The 17981-nt window shown below is 39.5% G+C and overlaps 1 protein-coding gene across 3 annotated transcripts in view; it reads left to right on the top strand.

Annotated features, from left to right (window-relative positions):
- The window catches only part of LOC139444651 (cortactin-binding protein 2-like), a 75446-nt gene that overhangs the window by 42703 nt on the left and 14762 nt on the right, over positions 1–17981 (top strand). For all 3 annotated transcript variants that reach the window (XR_011651845.1, XM_071225574.1, XM_071225573.1), the window contains exons 7-12: positions 10095–10325; positions 11547–11646; positions 12647–12797; positions 15488–15685; positions 16462–16579; positions 16814–17113. Coding sequence is in view for 2 of the 3 variants with exons in the window: in XM_071225574.1 (XP_071081675.1) it covers positions 10095–10325; positions 11547–11646; positions 12647–12797; positions 15488–15685; positions 16462–16579; positions 16814–17113 (1098 nt within the window). In the remaining variant the exon portion in view is untranslated. The remainder of the gene's footprint in view (positions 1–10094; positions 10326–11546; positions 11647–12646; positions 12798–15487; positions 15686–16461; positions 16580–16813; positions 17114–17981) is intronic.

Below are 17981 nucleotides of genomic sequence, written 5' to 3'. Positions count from 1 at the left end.
CAAAACTTGGCTTTGATTCTTTTTTCGTGTCTCCATTGCTGCGAGATTGCTAAAAATTGTAAAACAGTACTCAATTTAAATACTGTGTTCTGAAGGCACTGAGTAATGTTAATGCTTTGAATATGCTTGCTGGCTGATAGATGTTCAACAGTGTCGTTGTGGTATCTTTCTGTGCTTGATCAGTTGTGTTTTCGGTGTTCAAAATTAAGCGTGTATGTCAAGGGGCCCTTGTCATGACCCTAATGTTAAAACATTTAATGTTGATTGAAAAATTTCAGGGGCAAAACCTCAATGACCCCAGGACCTTCTTAATTTGAACACTGGTTATCATGTTCAGCTTTGTGCCATGGTTGCTGTGTTGCATTCAAATAATCTACCTCTGCAAGTGAAGATAAGTCGATCCTGTCATGTCATCATGAAAGGTATTTCACATGTATCAGGCCTCAATTTGCTCTTCAGAGTTGCGTCCTTTGGGCACGCCAGAAACCTATGATTGTGGGTTTGAATCCCAGTTTGCCCCGATTATGTTTCTAGGTTTGTCAGCACCATACCTATGCTCATGGGTTTCACCGAAGTGGTAAATGTCTGATACCTGCATCACTTCGGGCTTTCCTCCCCCATTAAGCTGACACGCCGTGATATAACTGGAATACTGTTAAGAGCGGCGTTAAACCCAACTCACTCATATGTACCACCTTGAATGTCAAGGTCAAATCCTATCGATACCATAATCAGAAAGGAATTGTGTGGAGCTTTCGCACTGATGCCCATTAGTGACAATGTGTGCCATATCAACAATTTGAACTTCAGATTTGCTTCATCCCTAAAAATATTCTTGAACTACTAGACTTCGTTTGTTAAAAAATAATTATATTTTGCAGGTGAGCTACAGGATAATTTAAATACTTGATTGACCATTTCCAGTTCTAACCCTCTGTTGTCAGTCCTATGTAATGTGCAGTGTGTGTTGTGCAGTCGATGTTGTTGCTATTTCAGTTGTCTCCCCTTGTTTATAAGAGTTGCCTCCCTTTGGTTTACCTCTGTTTGGAAAATAATCATTTCAGTGTTTTCTGTTGTTATATTTTTGTCTCCATAGTGAAATTCTGTTTTTGTAATCTTTCAATGTGGCATGTGTAGATCATGTGGAATTTTATTTTTGCATGGATTAATATGCAAATCTTAGCATATGTGTAGGCATTTAAAACTAAACATTTCAGGTCCTCATTATACAGCCTGGTTATTGCAAACTGGTGTTACACCAGGTTATGAGTTCAGCATTAGAAATCAAGTCCAATACACGAGAAAACTCTTTCTGTACTGCCAAGTTATGGCATTTAAAAATTACACAACGTTATAACTTTGATGACATTTTTATTGATGGATGTCAGAGGCAATGAAATTTGCACCCTGAAAAAATCGTATGTCATGCTCTCTGCTTCAAACAAAGTTTTTAACTGTTTTTTGTTGGTTTGAGAAGAAAGTATGTACCATTATTACGAGTCTCTGAATTATAATAAATTATGTTTCCTCAATATTTATTATAATTCTTGAATTCAAAATTATTAAATTTGGACAAAATATTCTCAAATTACTTAACACTACACTGATGAAATCACATCAAGGCATTTCTTAACCAGTGTACACCTCTATAACCAGGCTTGCTTTGAATCGGCTCTGACCATTGGTCAGTGTCCTTCAGGAGTAAGAAATCGGACCAATCAAATTGCAGGAGAGAGCCAGTCTTGTGTAGCTGATACATGCGAGTATGGATGAGCCAAGGAATGGGTGAAAGGTACATCTTTGAAGCTTTGTTTACGGATAACTTTGATCACTTTTAGCCTTGAATTTCTATTTGGATGCATTATAGTTACTTTGGTTTGATTAATTTCAATAAAAGTTTTTGATCATTTTATTTTTTTAACAAGACTGCACAACACCGTCTGCCAATTAAATTATCTGTCTCTTCCTTTAAATTATTTGTACAAATGACATGTTTTTTGTTTCATGTTCTTAAGAAAAATGTTTATATAATGAGTTTGAATAAGGTGAGCTTCATATACATCTAGCTGCCAGGAGGCACCAGTTGATAAGACAGACATTGAACCATCAATGATTATTTTGGCTTTACACCAGTGATTGAATTGATAGTGTGAATTGAAGGAACTTAATCTTGACCAGTCCAAAAAACATCATCTGTGTTTTTGCCATCTACCTCATGGTGAAAGCGGTACATAAGAAAATGTCATTCCTGAATATTTTTAGTCTTGAACTAGCAGACCTACGTCAGTTTTGAACCCTGCAACCTAAATCAGTAGTGTCAGTTTCTTCTGCTGCCAGCATGAGATGTATCCATGATCCAGGGTCTTAACGTACAGAAGACTAAACTGTCTTTCCAATGCAAGAACCTGTTGATAATTATTGCTTGGAAACAACATTCTGGATCACAGACTGTTTCAAACCGGGTCATTTTTGCAGGACATTGACTATTGTTCCCAAAAAATTCGCAAAAGATATTTTTAAATTTTGGTGATGATATAGAAGACTGTCCTATCGTTATTTGCGAAAATCATTAAAAGTTTTTATGACATTTGTCTCCAGCAAATCCCTGCCAGTGTTCCAGATTTCTGGGTTACATTGTGGCAGACTTGGGAGGGCATGGGTGGCCCATAGGGCTCCACAATTCTCTCTGAGTTGTGTCCCTTGGCCATGCCAGTTGGGGGTTTGCATCCCACATTTACCCTGATTATGATCCTTGGTTTGTTGCAACCTCACCTGCTGGTGGGTCACCAAGGTATTAACTGTCTGTCTCCCCCTCCCCTCCTCCTCTAATCCCCAGAACATGTATGCGACGGCTTAAAGTTGGTTGAAAACATATCTTTATAAGCCAGGAATTGACCCTCACCAAACACAGCCTGATTATTAAAATAATTAATATTTTAACTTTTTCCTGTTAATTGATTTGTAACTTTATACATGTTTTGTTTGGTTACATTTTACAATGATTCACAGTGCAGGCCTCTGATGGCAATAAAGCCCAGCAAACCTTAGTCAATCATGAGATATGGGGAAACAGCATTTTTTCCCAAATGTCTGAATGGAGATTCCAAACAGACCCCCAAAATCCATCACCTGTTCCTGGGTTCAATGGTTGCATTAAGTTGCCATGGGTTGCACTGGGTTGCAGTCCCCAAGTTAGCATATTTATGTGAGCCTAACTTTGACCAGTATGCAAGCCGATTTTAACCAAGGAATTATAAATTAAGATTAAGAAAGTTGTTAATGTATTGTAAACAGGCCTCAAAGTACCGGTAATTTAAAACTGTTCCGCATACAATTAAGTCCATATCTTAGAGCCAAGACACCTATTTACTTGTGTGTGAGTGCAGGGTGATCTTTGGGCAGCTTGCCATGCTGTTATTCGGCTGCAAGTGAGTATGTCAGTAACAGTGGTATAGGGTTGTCAAGGACACTGCTCTCAGCACTGATAGTATAGAATACTGCACTCCATGCAAGTACTGACATCAGTATTTCATGACAGTGAAAATCAGGCCACACCATTACATTTCTTGTTCCAATTGGGCGGTCGGGTAGCCTAGAGGTTAAAGCATTCGCTCGTCACGCCAAAGACCCGGGTTCGATTCCCGACAAGGGTACGATGTGTGAAGCCCATTTCTGGTGTCCCCAGCCATGATATTGCTGAAATATTGCTAAAAGCGGCGTAAAACCATACTCACTCACTCACTCACTCTTGTTTCAGTTTTATCGTTGTCATGATAAAAATATATTATCAAGATGGAGCTGAAGTAGGGCTGAAGAAATTACCATATTTGACATAATCAGAGCCCAGGGCGCTCTCAAAATTTGAAATAGGGGGCTCTTTTTAGAATATTATTTTGGTGAAAAACAACAGAGTTGAAAGATCATAAATTACATGGTTTGTGCTGACAGCCTGAAATGTTTATATACGACAGATATATTTTTCCAGAATTTAATTTCCCATAATTAAGGATGCATATAACACACATATTATATACGAATACATAAGTCTTGTGTACATTGATCAATCGGAAGGGGTTCTAATTGGGATTGTTCACTAGCCAATTTAGCAAATACTGCCATGGGTGCTTATTAGAGCAGGGTGCTTATTATGTCGAATACGGTATGTGTTAAGATTATCTGAAAGTTTTGGATACTGTTTTGAAAATGGCTACTGTGAGGGTATTTCTTACTTTCCTAACTAATGCTAATGAAGTATCGGTATATTTTTCTCACATTATATTTCTTGGTTAACATATTTGTTTTGTCAAAATGAACATTGTCACGATTGACTCTAGATCACTTAGCATGAAGAACCCATGAAAATAAACCTAAGAATGTCGGATATCATTTTGGAAAATTGATCTATTTACCTTAAGAACAATATTAACAAAGATTTCTGAAACCTTAGGCCCTATTTAAGACAGAAGCACAAACACAGTATTTAAGTGTGATTAATACAATTGTTAATACAGTAGATAACCCAAATTTTTTATTCTGTTAATGGTGGTAGGGTAACCCAATGATTACCATATTCGATGTAAGAAGCGTCCAGGGCGCTCTCAAAATTAGAAAGAGGGGGCTCTTATTCGAATATGATTTTGGTGAAAGAGTTGAAAGATCGTAAATTTTGTGGTTTAGGCTGACAGCCTGAAATGATACCAAAGAAAAGTCTGTGTATATTAGACACGCCAGATATATTTTTCCAGAATTTAATTTCCCGTAATTAAGGGTGCATATAACACAAGAAGGGTGCTAATTGGGATTGTACACTAGGCAATATATTAGCAAATATCGCTGTGGGCGCTTATTTGAGCGGGGCGCTTATTACGTCGAATATGGTAAGTTAAAACATGGGCTTGTCACAAAGACCCAATTTGAATACAACAAGGTTCAATGTGTAATTCCATTGTTGATGTGACACTTTGTGAAACTGCTAAATGAGGCATAAAACTCAGTCTGTTGAATAAAACTGATACCAATGAAGTAAATTATATTCCATCTGAAAAGAAAACCCTTTGATATGCCAGCTTAATGAAAATATAAAAGCTTCTATTTCAATGCTCTGTGTAAGCATGTACCGCCAGATAAAAACTACTAAAAATCTTAAACCCAATCCTCGGTACACAATGCTGTGCATGTGAGTTAATCACCCTGTCTAGTGGTTGTGCAATACGACTGTGTCAGGGGCGGCATCAGTGACAGCGTTGGGTTACAACCACTGTGAGGATGTAACCCCCATAGCAAATGATAGCAGTGTCTGCAGCACCCGGGAGCATCAGGTCGCTGTGACCTCATTAGTGTTCATTACTGTAGGAGCATTAGCATCATGTCTGCCATTCAGTGCTGGTGTTGTCAGGGATCCTACACAAAGCCCTCCATGCAGAATAATGTACAGGAACCATTGCTCCAGAGATAGGAAAAGACACAATGTATATGCAAGCTCAGTATTATCCTTCATCACAGCTGTGACTGCCTGGAAACTTTTGATCTCTGAAATATTCACTTTATGTGGATTAAGGCTTCAAGCTATTTTGCGGCCTTCAAAGTACTTTTGAAAACTTCCCTACTTGATTTTGATTTAAATTTAAATTTAAATTTAAATTTAAATTTAAATTATATTATTATTTTATCATAATTTTATTTTGACCTACCTTAACTTATTGGTCATTAAATATCTGTACCCATAACGTAAGAAATATGTAACGGTAACAAACAAAAATCTGTAACCTTTACATAAAAAAACTGTAACTAAATTACATTATAAAAATAAAAAAATCTGTAAGCATATTACATTAAAAATCTGCAACTGAGACAAAAGTCTTCAGTAACCATGTCATAAAAAATCTGTAGCCATAACAAACAATCTGAAACTGTAACAAAAACATGTAACTGACATAAAAACAAATCTGTTAACATAATTTGCAACAAAAACAAAAATGTGTGTCCTATGATACTCCTATACATGGTTGTGCCATGGATGTTGCCATAAACATCAAGATTTGGGATCCTGATACATATGCAGACAGAGTACACGCAAAGATCAGGCAGCAGCAGCCAGAGGAATATATAGCCTGGCCATTTACCCAGAATTTGTGTTCCCCATTTAGTCTCTGCTAGACACATCAGGGCAAGTTCCAACCAGGAGAAGCATGTCCTCGGGGACTGCCAGAGTCGTTGGGTTCACTGGTGTTAGAAGGATGGGATGTACCAAGCGGTGGTTATGGATATTAGGTGGTATTAAACTACATGTTTATACAGTGCAACTCCTGCATGTAGATGCAGACAGGTTTATGTGCAGGCGTGAGCAGGAAGTGTTCATCACAGTCCTCGATGCATTACCATATTTATTTAAAAAGACCAACTTTGATATCAGACTGTTTTGTTTGTTAAACTGCGCTCACCAATATCCCGGCTGTGACAGTGGTCTGAATTCAGTCTGGATCAGACAATCCAATGATTGACTTGAGGATTCATCCTTCATGATGACATGCAATCTGCCAAGTCACCGAGGCTGACATTTATCCTTTTAATCGCCTCTTACGAAATTCTTACACAGAATCCTCACAGGTCCCTTGATATTTCATTAGATTTAAACTTTCATATTTAGTATCTTTTGCTTCAATAGAATCTTTGGTGGAGCAATTGTGAGAGATAAACGGCCATACTGTCAATGTGACTGTAAGCTTTGAGCTAAAGTCTCACTGAATATGATTTATTTCCCTGCAGATCAGTAAAACCGGTAATGGTTTGGCCTTCAATATTGATTTGAAAGATTTAGTAAATTGTTTTGCTTTTCACAAATAAATATGCCCTATCTTGTTGGTAGTGACTAAAATTACAGTTATTTTGAGATCCTTTTTATTCATTTTGATCATGTTGATAACGTGTAAACATAAAGCAAATATATTATTTTCAGTTCAATTTATTAGTAGTATTACAGTATTCATTTGCACTGAGAAACTGAATTGAGTAAAAATAAGATTTAAGTGTGTTAAAATTTTGTGTGATGACCCATACTTAATTATTTGCCAAAAAGATTTTTGAATGAATAAGTTAGGGAAATTGTAATCTAAAATTTAATTGTAAATGGTGCACTTGTAATGATTCCCGAAAAAAGTTTTCATAATGTCTGGGGAAGATGTACTTGCAAACTAATGTTCACTTGTATTAAGGGGGCAGGTAAACGTCTTAGACCTGCATCACTTTGGGCTTTCCTCCAACATTAAGCTGACACCCCCGATATAACTGGAATATTGTTAAAAGCGGCGTAAAACCCAACTCACTCGCTCACTTGTGTTCATTATTGATGGACATGATGAAATAATGTGGGAAATGTTGACAAGTTGGATCATCAAGATATTTCCGTTTGTGGCATTTTATGAATAAATCAGAACTACAGATAAGCAGCGTATTTGCGTAAAATACCCCCCAAAAATATTCAAATCCCAGTTACTTTCAATTAACTTGCGTATATAAACGCATGCATTAAATGAAAAACTCAAATGTATAAAAACAGCACGAGTATACCAGTATACCAAATGAAGATTTTTCAGCATGCATACAAAGGAGCTAATTGCCGAAACACAATTACGAGCTAATTTACTTTCCGAGTCAAGCCTATATATTTAGAACAGTTCTCATCGTTATATACATCTAAAACATAATTTCTTTTTTTTTAAATCTTAAAATGTTCACTCTTTTGGGGAAAAAACCAGAATAGAGTTCTGAATAGATGAGTGAAAAAATATTGTTGGTCTATGATGTTATAACCCAATTAAAATAGAAAACCTAGAGTAAAAACTCAATTGCTCAAAAAGTTATCCGGAGCTCTGTATATGTTTAAGGATTGTCGTCCATATTGCTGGACCCGGCAGAAGATGGGAGTCTTGCTATGCTGTTCGAATGCTAACTCTCTTTATTACTTGTTTCTTTGTTTGTTTACACATTTTGAATTTTGCGAAGTTCTGTTTTACATGTTTTGCATTGTTTTCATGGTTTGAGTTTTTCCATGCTCTTTTTCATGTTTTTTTGGCATAAATGTTAGCTCACCTGAACCCAAGGTTTATGTGTGCTTGTGGCGTTGTCTGTGCATCCATCTGGCTGTAATTTTACTACGAACTGATGGAACTAGGATGCTGAACTTTATATGTAATGGAGAAATCATAGCTGTGTCAGTTTTTCTTGTTAAAATGCACATTCAGAATAGCCAATAAATTCATGGCTTGTAATTAACTGAAACAAAAATATCAAGTCAGCATAATGGTTGAATATTACGATTCAATGTTAAACATGACTGTCATAGCAGCCATTTTGAAAATATCTTTTATTTAGTAAGTACGTCTATATTTTGGAAACATAATATTTTATAGTATATTTTGTGTTTTGACCCTTTCAAGGATTTTTTAATTTGATCTTTAATGATCCGAATATTTAAAGATACAAGTGAGCTACAGAGTCTTATGAATCTGATGTTCCATTTCTTTGAGACGATTTTATGAATATTATGATATATGCATAATATTGAATTAGTTGATAACTTGGAATGATATTTCTGAATTTAAAACAATTGTTTTCCATTCAAGTTATAATGTAAGACTTGATTTTAATTGATGACACAAGTTAATTTTTTTATGTTTACGTGATGACATTTTTTGGTCCTGTTCAAGGTCTAACAATTAAATATGAGAGCTACATACAGCTATGTACTGATAGCCGAGCCACCAGTGATATTTATGTTAGAATCTTGCATGTGTGTCAACCAAATCTCTAAACAAGTCGAGTCCAAGTTTTAATGTCATGTCACTTACTTACATAATTAACTCATGGCCTTTTGAGTAATACAATTATGAATTATATGACATGATACATGACAAATTTAATCTTGTGCATATAATTGTAAGTGGAATCTTATTTTCCCTAGGGGCATGGGTGTCCCAGTCGTCTAAGCCGCCACGATTCTCTGTGCAGAGTTGCGTCCCTTGGGCACGCCAGAAACCTATGATTGTGGGTTCGAATCCCGGTTCGCCCCGATTATGTTTCTAGGTTTGTCAGCACCATACCCGTGCTTGTGGGTTTCACTGAAGTGGTAAACGTCTGAGACCTGCATCACTTCGGGCTTTCCTCCCACATTAAGCTGACACGCCGGGATATAACTGGAATACTGTTAAAAGCGGCGTTAAACCCAACTCACTCACACTCACATATTGTCTCAAAACCTGTGGTACTCAAGGCAGAATAAATCTCCAGTATCCATGCTGTAGTAGTAGCTGAACAAATGGAGATCAGATGGTCACAATGGCTGCTGTCCTCATTCGTAAGTTCCCATGACAACCATAGTGCACTGGAGACTCATTCCTGAAATCCCACCAGGGTTCGAGGGCGGTTGGGTAGCCTAGTGGTTAAAGCGTTCGCTCGTCACGCCGAAGACCCGGGTTCGATTCCCGACATGGGTACAATGTGTGCAGCCCATTACTGGTGCCCCCCGCCGTGATATTGCTGGAATATTGCTTAAAGTGGCGTAAAACCATACTCACTCACTCACTCACTAGGGTTCAATATCCTGAAGCACCTCTCCAGTTTTGTCATCAACTAAGGCACCACAATTTGTCATGCAGAGTTAGGGCAGTAGGGTAGCCTAATGGTTAAAGCGTTCGCTTGTCATGCAGAAGACCTGGATTCTCATACCCACATGGGTACAATATGTAAAGCCATTTCTGTAGTCCCTGCCGTGATATTGCTGGAATATTGCTAAAAGCGGTATAAAATCATACTCAGAGTTGTGTCCCTTGGACATACCAAAAAAACTATGATTGGATGCATATCCCAGATTTTCCTTGATTATGTTTCTAGGTTTGTCAGCACAATGCTTGTGTTCGTAGGTTTCACTGAAGTGGTAAACGTCTTGGGCCTGAGTCACTTTGGGCTTTCCTCCCACATCTACATGCAATGACATAATTGTATATATTCGTGGCGGCAATCAAGTCAATAAATCACTAACGTTGTCCGTAGGATGTTTTGCCAGGATGTCTCATGATCTGTAATGTTTCTGTCTGCAGGTGAAGCAAGTCCGAGTGATTCATTTAGTCTAACGTTGCCAGTATCTGCCCCCTCCCCATCCTCCACCTGTACTGTCGACATCGTTAAAAACTCTCCTGTACACAAACATGCTGCATGTGGTGACCTTGACCTTCTCAAAACGCTTATAGTAGAACGAGATGCTGATGTGAATTTACCGATGAAGGACGGAACTACCCCCATTCACTGCACTGCCGAAGGGGGACATGAACGTAAGTACTTTGGTCATATGTTTTTGTTACCATGACACATTCCTTTTTTATCCGCCTGGTATATAATGCAGGGGCAGTGTTCCCGCTGGCTTTTGAAACTGCCAGTCCACCAGGACTGGCAACTCTAAAAATTACCAGTCCCCCCTAATTTTTGTCAGTCCCAACTTTCAACAAATGAAAATACGAATGAAAATTACCCGGTTTTATTTTTTTCAACTCTCTTTATTGGAATATTTCGAGACTAAATCGCTGCAAATATATATTTAACCTTGAAGCAAAGCGAAATCTTATTTAATAGCACTAAAAATAGACAAGGGGAAACCCAGATGGCAACTGACAAGCTGACTTTGTTCGAAAAATATACTGATATGAATATCGCCAATGTTTTGTTCAGCAACAAAGATTTATAAGGTACTTTATTTGCCGGTCCACAGGGACTGGCAGTAACATGAATTACCGGTCTAAGCCTAATTTTACTGGTAAAAAACTGGTAATTGCCGGTAAGCGGGAACACTGAGGGGTATATAGTCATTGTCTGGTTAGTCTGTCTGTCCGTCCATCCGTATGTCATTTCCGGAGTATGAATTGAAAACCGTGAAAGATTTTGCATCGAAACTTGGTACATGTAAAAACCAAGGCCTGAAGTGATGCCTTCTGCGATTGTGGGGGCCAGAGGGTTTGCACAATGTTCATACAGGAGGGCTCATTTGACGTGGGACCCATGAAGATCCGGGTAGACAATAGGTCTATAGCAACCCATGCTTGCCATAAGAGGCGACTATGTTTGTCGACTTACGGGATCGGTTGGTCAGGCTTGCTGACTTGGTTGATGCATGTCATCATATCCCGGTTGTGTAGATCGAAGCGCATGATGTCAGTCACTGGATTGTTTGGTCCAGACTCAATTACTTACAGACGGACGTCATATAGCTGGAATTTTGGTGAGTGCAGCATTAAACACCAAACAAACAAACATTTGACGACCATGCGTTACGATTTCATAAACATAGTATAAAAAGACACTGTCACTACTACACCAGATAGCAGCCTCATGTAATCCTGTATGGAGGAACATAGTGTATGTAAACCTGTATTTGTTTTGTTTGTTGTTTAACGTTGCACTCAGGAACATTCCATATAAACCTGTGAAGTATTGCCGATTTGTTACCTGATCAATGAGTGCTTATCTGTCAGTTTCAATATAAGAAACTATTGTTCCAGACTGTTTACAGTTTCTGTTGGACAAGGGAGGTAACCCAAACGCTCTCCGGGACGACCTCCTGAGTCCAGTACACCTAGCTGCTGCAAACGGTCATACAAGGTGAGTGGAGATCACCCAGACGGCAGCCTCACGATTCCCCTTACCCTCAACAAATGTGGAAAGATCAAACTTAGGTGTACAATAAGATTAGACTGTAGACATTGTCTGTCTCCCTGACCCGGACTGCTTCCGTGGTCTAGTGATGGAGCATTCTCCTGGAGAGCAGAAGGTCAGGGATTTGATCCCCTGTCGCGTAATGCCAAAAGACGTTAAAAGATGGTACTTGTTGTTATCCTGTCTGGCGCTCGGCATTAAGGGGCTGAAACAAGGACTGGACGGCTTTGAGTCGGTATACCGTGTCTGTGTGGGGTATTCATGTTAAACTGCGGCATGGTACCTAAGCGGGCTAGCACTGTTAAATTGGCATTAGTCCGGACTTGTACGTTTTACTCCATTTCACCTCACCTCCTTGACCAATTAACAAAGAAATGAATCCATCTCAAGTTTAGAATGATTTGGCAAGTCTAGATTGCCTCAGCTCTAACGCATTGTTCTGGGCTCAATTTGGATTTTATTTTGTATGTTGTAGATATCTGATTTAAAAACTGTCTTTCTTGAACTAAATGTTAGTCAGGTTAAAGAATGAGAGGCTTACCTAATGTTGAACTCTTTGGCAATATGTCAAAATGTTCAGCATGCTTGCTGTAAAAGGCGACTACGCTTGTCATAAAAGACGACTAACGGGATCAGGTGGTCAGGCTCGCTGACTTGGTTGATGCATGTCATCGATCCCAATTGCGTGGATCAATGCTCATGATATTAATCGGAGGATTGTCTGGTCCAGACTCAATTATTTACAGACCGCCGTCATATAGCTGGAATATTGTGCTGAGTGTGGCGTAAAACAACAAACCAACCAACCAACCAAATGTTCAGAATAATCTGATATATCCTTTTGTTTTATTTTCTTCCCACCTACCATGTCTACTGACCAGTATTTTGCACAAATATAACAGTAAACCAAGAACTCTGATGATGATGATGATGATGTTTTTTTCAGCTGCCTAAAACTTCTTCTGAACAAAGCTGCAGTGGTGAACATTGGCAATCAGACCAATGAGACACCACTTCACCTTGCTGCCACCAGGGGGCATGATGAATGTTGCCGTCTGCTGCTGGAACATGGAGCCCGGCCATTGGTCACAAACATGGTGGGTACTCAGTGGAGGAGGGCAATCACAAATACTGGTTGAAGTTGGACTGAAAGATGTTTGACATTCTCAGTGAAAAATAACAGCCAATTTCAGGATTTATTTTGGTACTGATTTTGGATGTTAAAAGATACCGTGTTCAACCCATTAAGCGCCCAGGGCGCTTAAAAAAAGACAGAAGGGGTGGGCGCTTATTGGGACCAATTCAGAGTCAAATTGGCGTAAATTCATCTGTAAGCCTTACCATATTTTCTTTAGAATAGTGTGCACTTTTATTTCCAAAAAACACAGCTGTGTAGAAGGGGGTGCGCATTATACACGAATTAATGAGTTTTCTTGATTGATTTCCCCCATGGAAAGACATTGCTGTGAGCACGTAACACCGGAAATACCATGTCAACAAATCCATACTGAAGTTCGCAAGTTATTCATGTAATTACACCGTCTGGCTATAAAAAGTGTTCTTTGTACATCTGGACTTTTGTTTGTAACTTATTTCATTAATTTTATTCAAAATTCCTTTCGGCAAAATCGTGTGTGAAGCGATTGGAAGATCGCACAACTCACCGTTATTAACAGCAACCACGGTAAGATTACCGCTATTGATGCCTTGAAACGAACTTAAGTTGACAGAAAATGGATACATATATCATAAATGCCATACTTTGATTCGTTAAAAGTCATATTTGTTTTTGTTGGACGATTCTATGTCAACACGTAAATCTCGCGATCACACGATCATGTGCACGGGAGCCTTGACGGTGACTGGTCAGACTGGTTCCATGTAAAAAATAATATCAGGCAATAGCGATCAGCTGCTTCGCTTAGGGTTATTATTATTTTAAATATGTTTAGTGAAAGCTGCATCTAAACTAACAAGATATTGGAATATATTATTCCTGAAAATAAAATAGTTTCAGATACAACTTTTGCCGATCCTTGCATTTAAAATCCTCTAAAGTTATATCATTGGGTGTGTCTTGACCGAATCACCGTTAGATTCCAAGAAAATGTGTGTACAGCTGATTGTTGTGTCCGGCTTAGTTTACGAGAAAATGTACAAGGTAATCTTAATCCCTGGATATAAAACAATGCCTAGCTGAACAAAAAATACAGTTTAAACAGTAGATCAACATGTCTGGTGAATTTTTTATCTCAAATTTCGAATTTGTACTGACGAAGTTTCTCATCACCCGTTCATTTGCCGGACTCCGCTGAAGGGGTACGGTGTAATTTTTCCTGCGCATAATATTCAAAGTCACAAATATCTAAAATAAACAGAATACAGTCATGCCTTGCTTATACGGACTTCAAATATCCGGAAACCTCGGTTCCCGGACGATTTTCATTTAAAACGAAATAATTACTATATAATTATTGGGGGAGGGGCGCTTAATGGGTCGAATACGGTATACCCTTTTTCCAATCTCATTAAAAGCAGATCTCAGAGCTCCCTACCACAACACTAATGGGACATTCTGAACTACATTTTTCTTTTTTTCAGTTTCAAATTTTGAATCGAGAACTTAGTCAAAATATTTTTTGAAAGCGTTGTCTGAAATGGAGGTCACCATTTTGATCTTGAGAAAGCTGCTTTCTGATTGGCTAATGTCAACTTCCTGTTCGTCATTTCATTGGTCAAAATTTGCAGTATGTCATTCTGACATGCCCTGACGACCTCAGATGTTTAGTGTAGTGGTGGCGAGCACTAAAATCTGCTTTTTATTGAAATCACTTTTTCACGAGAGAGAAATATATGCTATGGCCTTATCAATAGCTTTCTGCTGTTTAACAACCAGTAGGTTTATTGTTCATCCTTTCTGTAAATATATATTCCAGTTTTAAGAGAATAAACTTCGGTTGTATTGAGGAATTACTTGTAATTTGGCGCATGAACTGTTAGGAATGTAATTATATTTTTCAAAGGACAGCATCGATGATTTGTTATTCAGGATATTTGTTAATATAGCATCTTCCTGGGGCAAGGGAGTTAACTGACCATAAAAGTCCAGTTTTCACCCTTGCTGAACTAGGCTGGAATTATGGAGTTTTGGCTGGACTAACAAGTCATTGTATAGTTCAATCAAAATTGTGTAACAACATAGATTTCTGGTTCGTAAACAACATGGATTTCAACGTGCAGATTTCAGTTGACTGACAGATTTGCAAATGATGTGTACCGTAAATTAGGCATCAACAGATATTTCATGTTTTTGTAGAGGTGCTCAAGTGATTTGAGGCCCCTAACAACGGGTGAGACCCGTTTTATTTCAATATAGATCTTGATTATTGATCAGATCGTCTCGACTGGGCACCACCATTTTGTTTGAAGCAAATGCAAATAATATTATAGGTGAAATCTGATCGGTCAATAGGAGTGTCATAGAAGGGACATAACTCATAATAGCCACTGGTGGTGCTTTGGTCGAGCCTAGAAATTCCAGACTAGTTCGGCAAAGGTGGAAACTGGACTTTTACAGTCAGTTAACTCCCTTGCCTTGGGAAGATGTTGATGTAGATGACTTTCTGGTAACAGTACTATTCAGATGAAGGGGGTGCACTGTCGGTTCAGTTTGTACCCTACTGTTATGGCAAGGTACCCTCCACTATCCTCCTTGATTTGAGGTCTGCACATTGGCCCTGTATATAAATGCAGATATTTATCGTTGATGCGTTTGGTTGTTTGGCAGTCTGGACTGACCCCACTTCACACTGCTGTGATAGGCAGCCATATAGGCTGTCTCAGGCTCATCCTGCAACACAGTATTAAACGTCAGGGCGTCAGGGCCGACTCGGAGGATCAGACAGAATCTCTCCAGCATGTGGTCAGCGTGGCCGACAAGGGTGGCTGGACGCTGGCTCACATGGCGGCCTGTCTGGAGAAAGAGGTCAGTCACATGCTTGTCCACACCAATGTGTAGCGGAATGTGTTGTATTGTGTGTATCATGTATACTTAGGGGTTGGAGTGGGTTGTTTAATATGGTGAAATACCATATCTATCAAGGGAATCAACTCTGTAGCCGTAATTGGGGAATCCTGAAACTTCTGGTACTCTATGTGTGTTCCAGGACTGTCTGCAACTTGTAGGACTGTATGTGTTCTAGGACTGTCTGTGTGTTCAAAACTGCCTGTGTGTTCTAAGACTGTCTGCAACTTGTATGACTGCCTGTGTGTTCTAGGACTGTCTGCAACTTGTATGACTGCCTGTGTGTTCTAGGACTGTCTGCAACTTGTATGACTGTCTGTGTTCTAGGACTGTCTGCAACTTGTATGACTGTCTGTGTTCTAGGACTGTCTGCAACTTGTATGACTGCCTGTGTGTTTTAGGACTGTCTGCAACTTGTATGACTGTCTGTGTTCTAGGACTGTCTGCAACTTGTATGACTGTCTGTGTTCTAGGACTGTCTGCAACTTGTATGACTGCCTGTGTGTTCTAGGACTGTCTGCAACTTGTATGACTGTCTGTGTTCTAGGACTGTCTGCAACCTGTATGACTGTCTGTGTGTTCCAGGACTGTCTGCATTTTGTATGACTGCCTGTTTGTTTTAGGACTGTCTGCAACTTGTATGACTGCCTGTATGTTCTAGGACTGTCTGCAACTTGTATGACTGTCTGTGTGTTCTAGGACTGTCTGCAACTTGTATGACTGTCTGTGTGTTCTAGGACTGTCTGCAACTGCTGATGGAACATACTAACCTGGATCTGGATAAGAAGGACTGGCTCGGGAGGTCGGCCTTCAGTGTAGCCTCAAAGCTGTGCAAAGATTATCTCAACCAAACAGGTACAGTATGCTGGTTTACCTTGAGTCCAGTCCATCCTTGTGTCCTTTAAAGTCTACAATAGCAAGCATACTAGCATTTACTAGTCACGCCAAAGGCCTGGGTTCGATTCCCCACATGGGTACAATGTGTCAGCCCATTTCGGGTGTCCCCGCTGTGAACCTTCTGGGATATTGCAAAACGTGGCATAAAACCATACTTGCTCCTAACTCGCCCCATTTGTTTTGTCGTCCCAGGTTCCAACAACAACCACATAATCTCAGTAATTGTTGAGCTCCATGTCCCCAAGATGGCTCCATCAGTGAATGATCCTGACAGCCATCATCACTACATGATCGGGACAGTGGAGGTGACGCCATTCCTCAACTGGTGCACGCTGGAGGAGAAGTGTTGTAGTCTGCTGGAGTCCTACTATACCACGCTCGACACGGGGCTGCGCACTCGCAAGATTAACCGCCTGGAGCCCGAGTCTCCCACAGACAACTCGGGCTACACGCTGGGACTCGGCACATCCAGTATTAAACATTTCAAAATCAGTAAGTATTAAAGGAGTCGCTGGTGTTGTGTGTGGATGTGCACTGAAACACTAACAGATAATAGGGTCTAAGTGTCAAATCTTACTGTTCAAGTTGCATCCCTCTGCTGTGTCTTGATGTGTTTGAAATAAGTTAGAATTACCCCGATAAATTATTTTGATTTCTCAGTACCAGACTCAAATGTCTACAACCTTCATCTTCCTGAGGTAAGGGAGATAACTGACTACAAAAGTCCAGTCTCCACCCTAGCCGAACTTGGCTGGAATTATGGAGTTACATTTTGGCTGGACAAGCAAGTCAATGCATCGTCCAATCAAAACCCCATTAAGAAAACGACATCCGTTTTAAAAGCAAATTTCAGTCGATTGCAGGATTTACAGAGCTTGTTTACTGTCAACTGGGCGTCAACAGATATTTTCCAAATATTTCCATGTTTATAATCAAGGTGCTCAAGTGATCTGATGCACTTTCGTGAGGTAAATTATTACAATATAGATTTTGATTATCATTTTGTTTGAATCAAATGCAAAGTGATAGGTGGAATCTGATTGGTCAGTAGCGGTGATATAGATATTGCCACTGTTGGCGCTTTGTTCGAGCCCAGAAATTCTAGCCTCGTTTGGCCAACTTTAAAAGTCAGTTAACTCCCTTGCCTCAGGGAGATGACAGCCTTGGTCACTTGGATTGAGGTTGGCAAGTCCTGATTCAACAGAAATACTGATCAGAACGGTTTTAATCCCACCTCACAGTCATCAATGCATGTTAAGAATTAGCTCTTGGACGATCGACTTTGGGGGGGGCACGGGTGGCCCAGTCGTCTAAGGCGCCGCGATTTGCTGTGCAGAGTTGCGTCCCTTGGGAACGCCAG

This window comes from Haliotis cracherodii, unplaced genomic scaffold (assembly GCF_022045235.1).
Source record: "Haliotis cracherodii isolate W230 unplaced genomic scaffold, xgHalCrac1.p SCAF_6, whole genome shotgun sequence".
Taxonomy (NCBI): Eukaryota; Metazoa; Mollusca; class Gastropoda; order Lepetellida; family Haliotidae; genus Haliotis; species Haliotis cracherodii.
The sequence above is the reverse complement of the archived record's forward strand: the minus strand, read 5'-3'. Positions and strand labels throughout refer to the sequence as shown.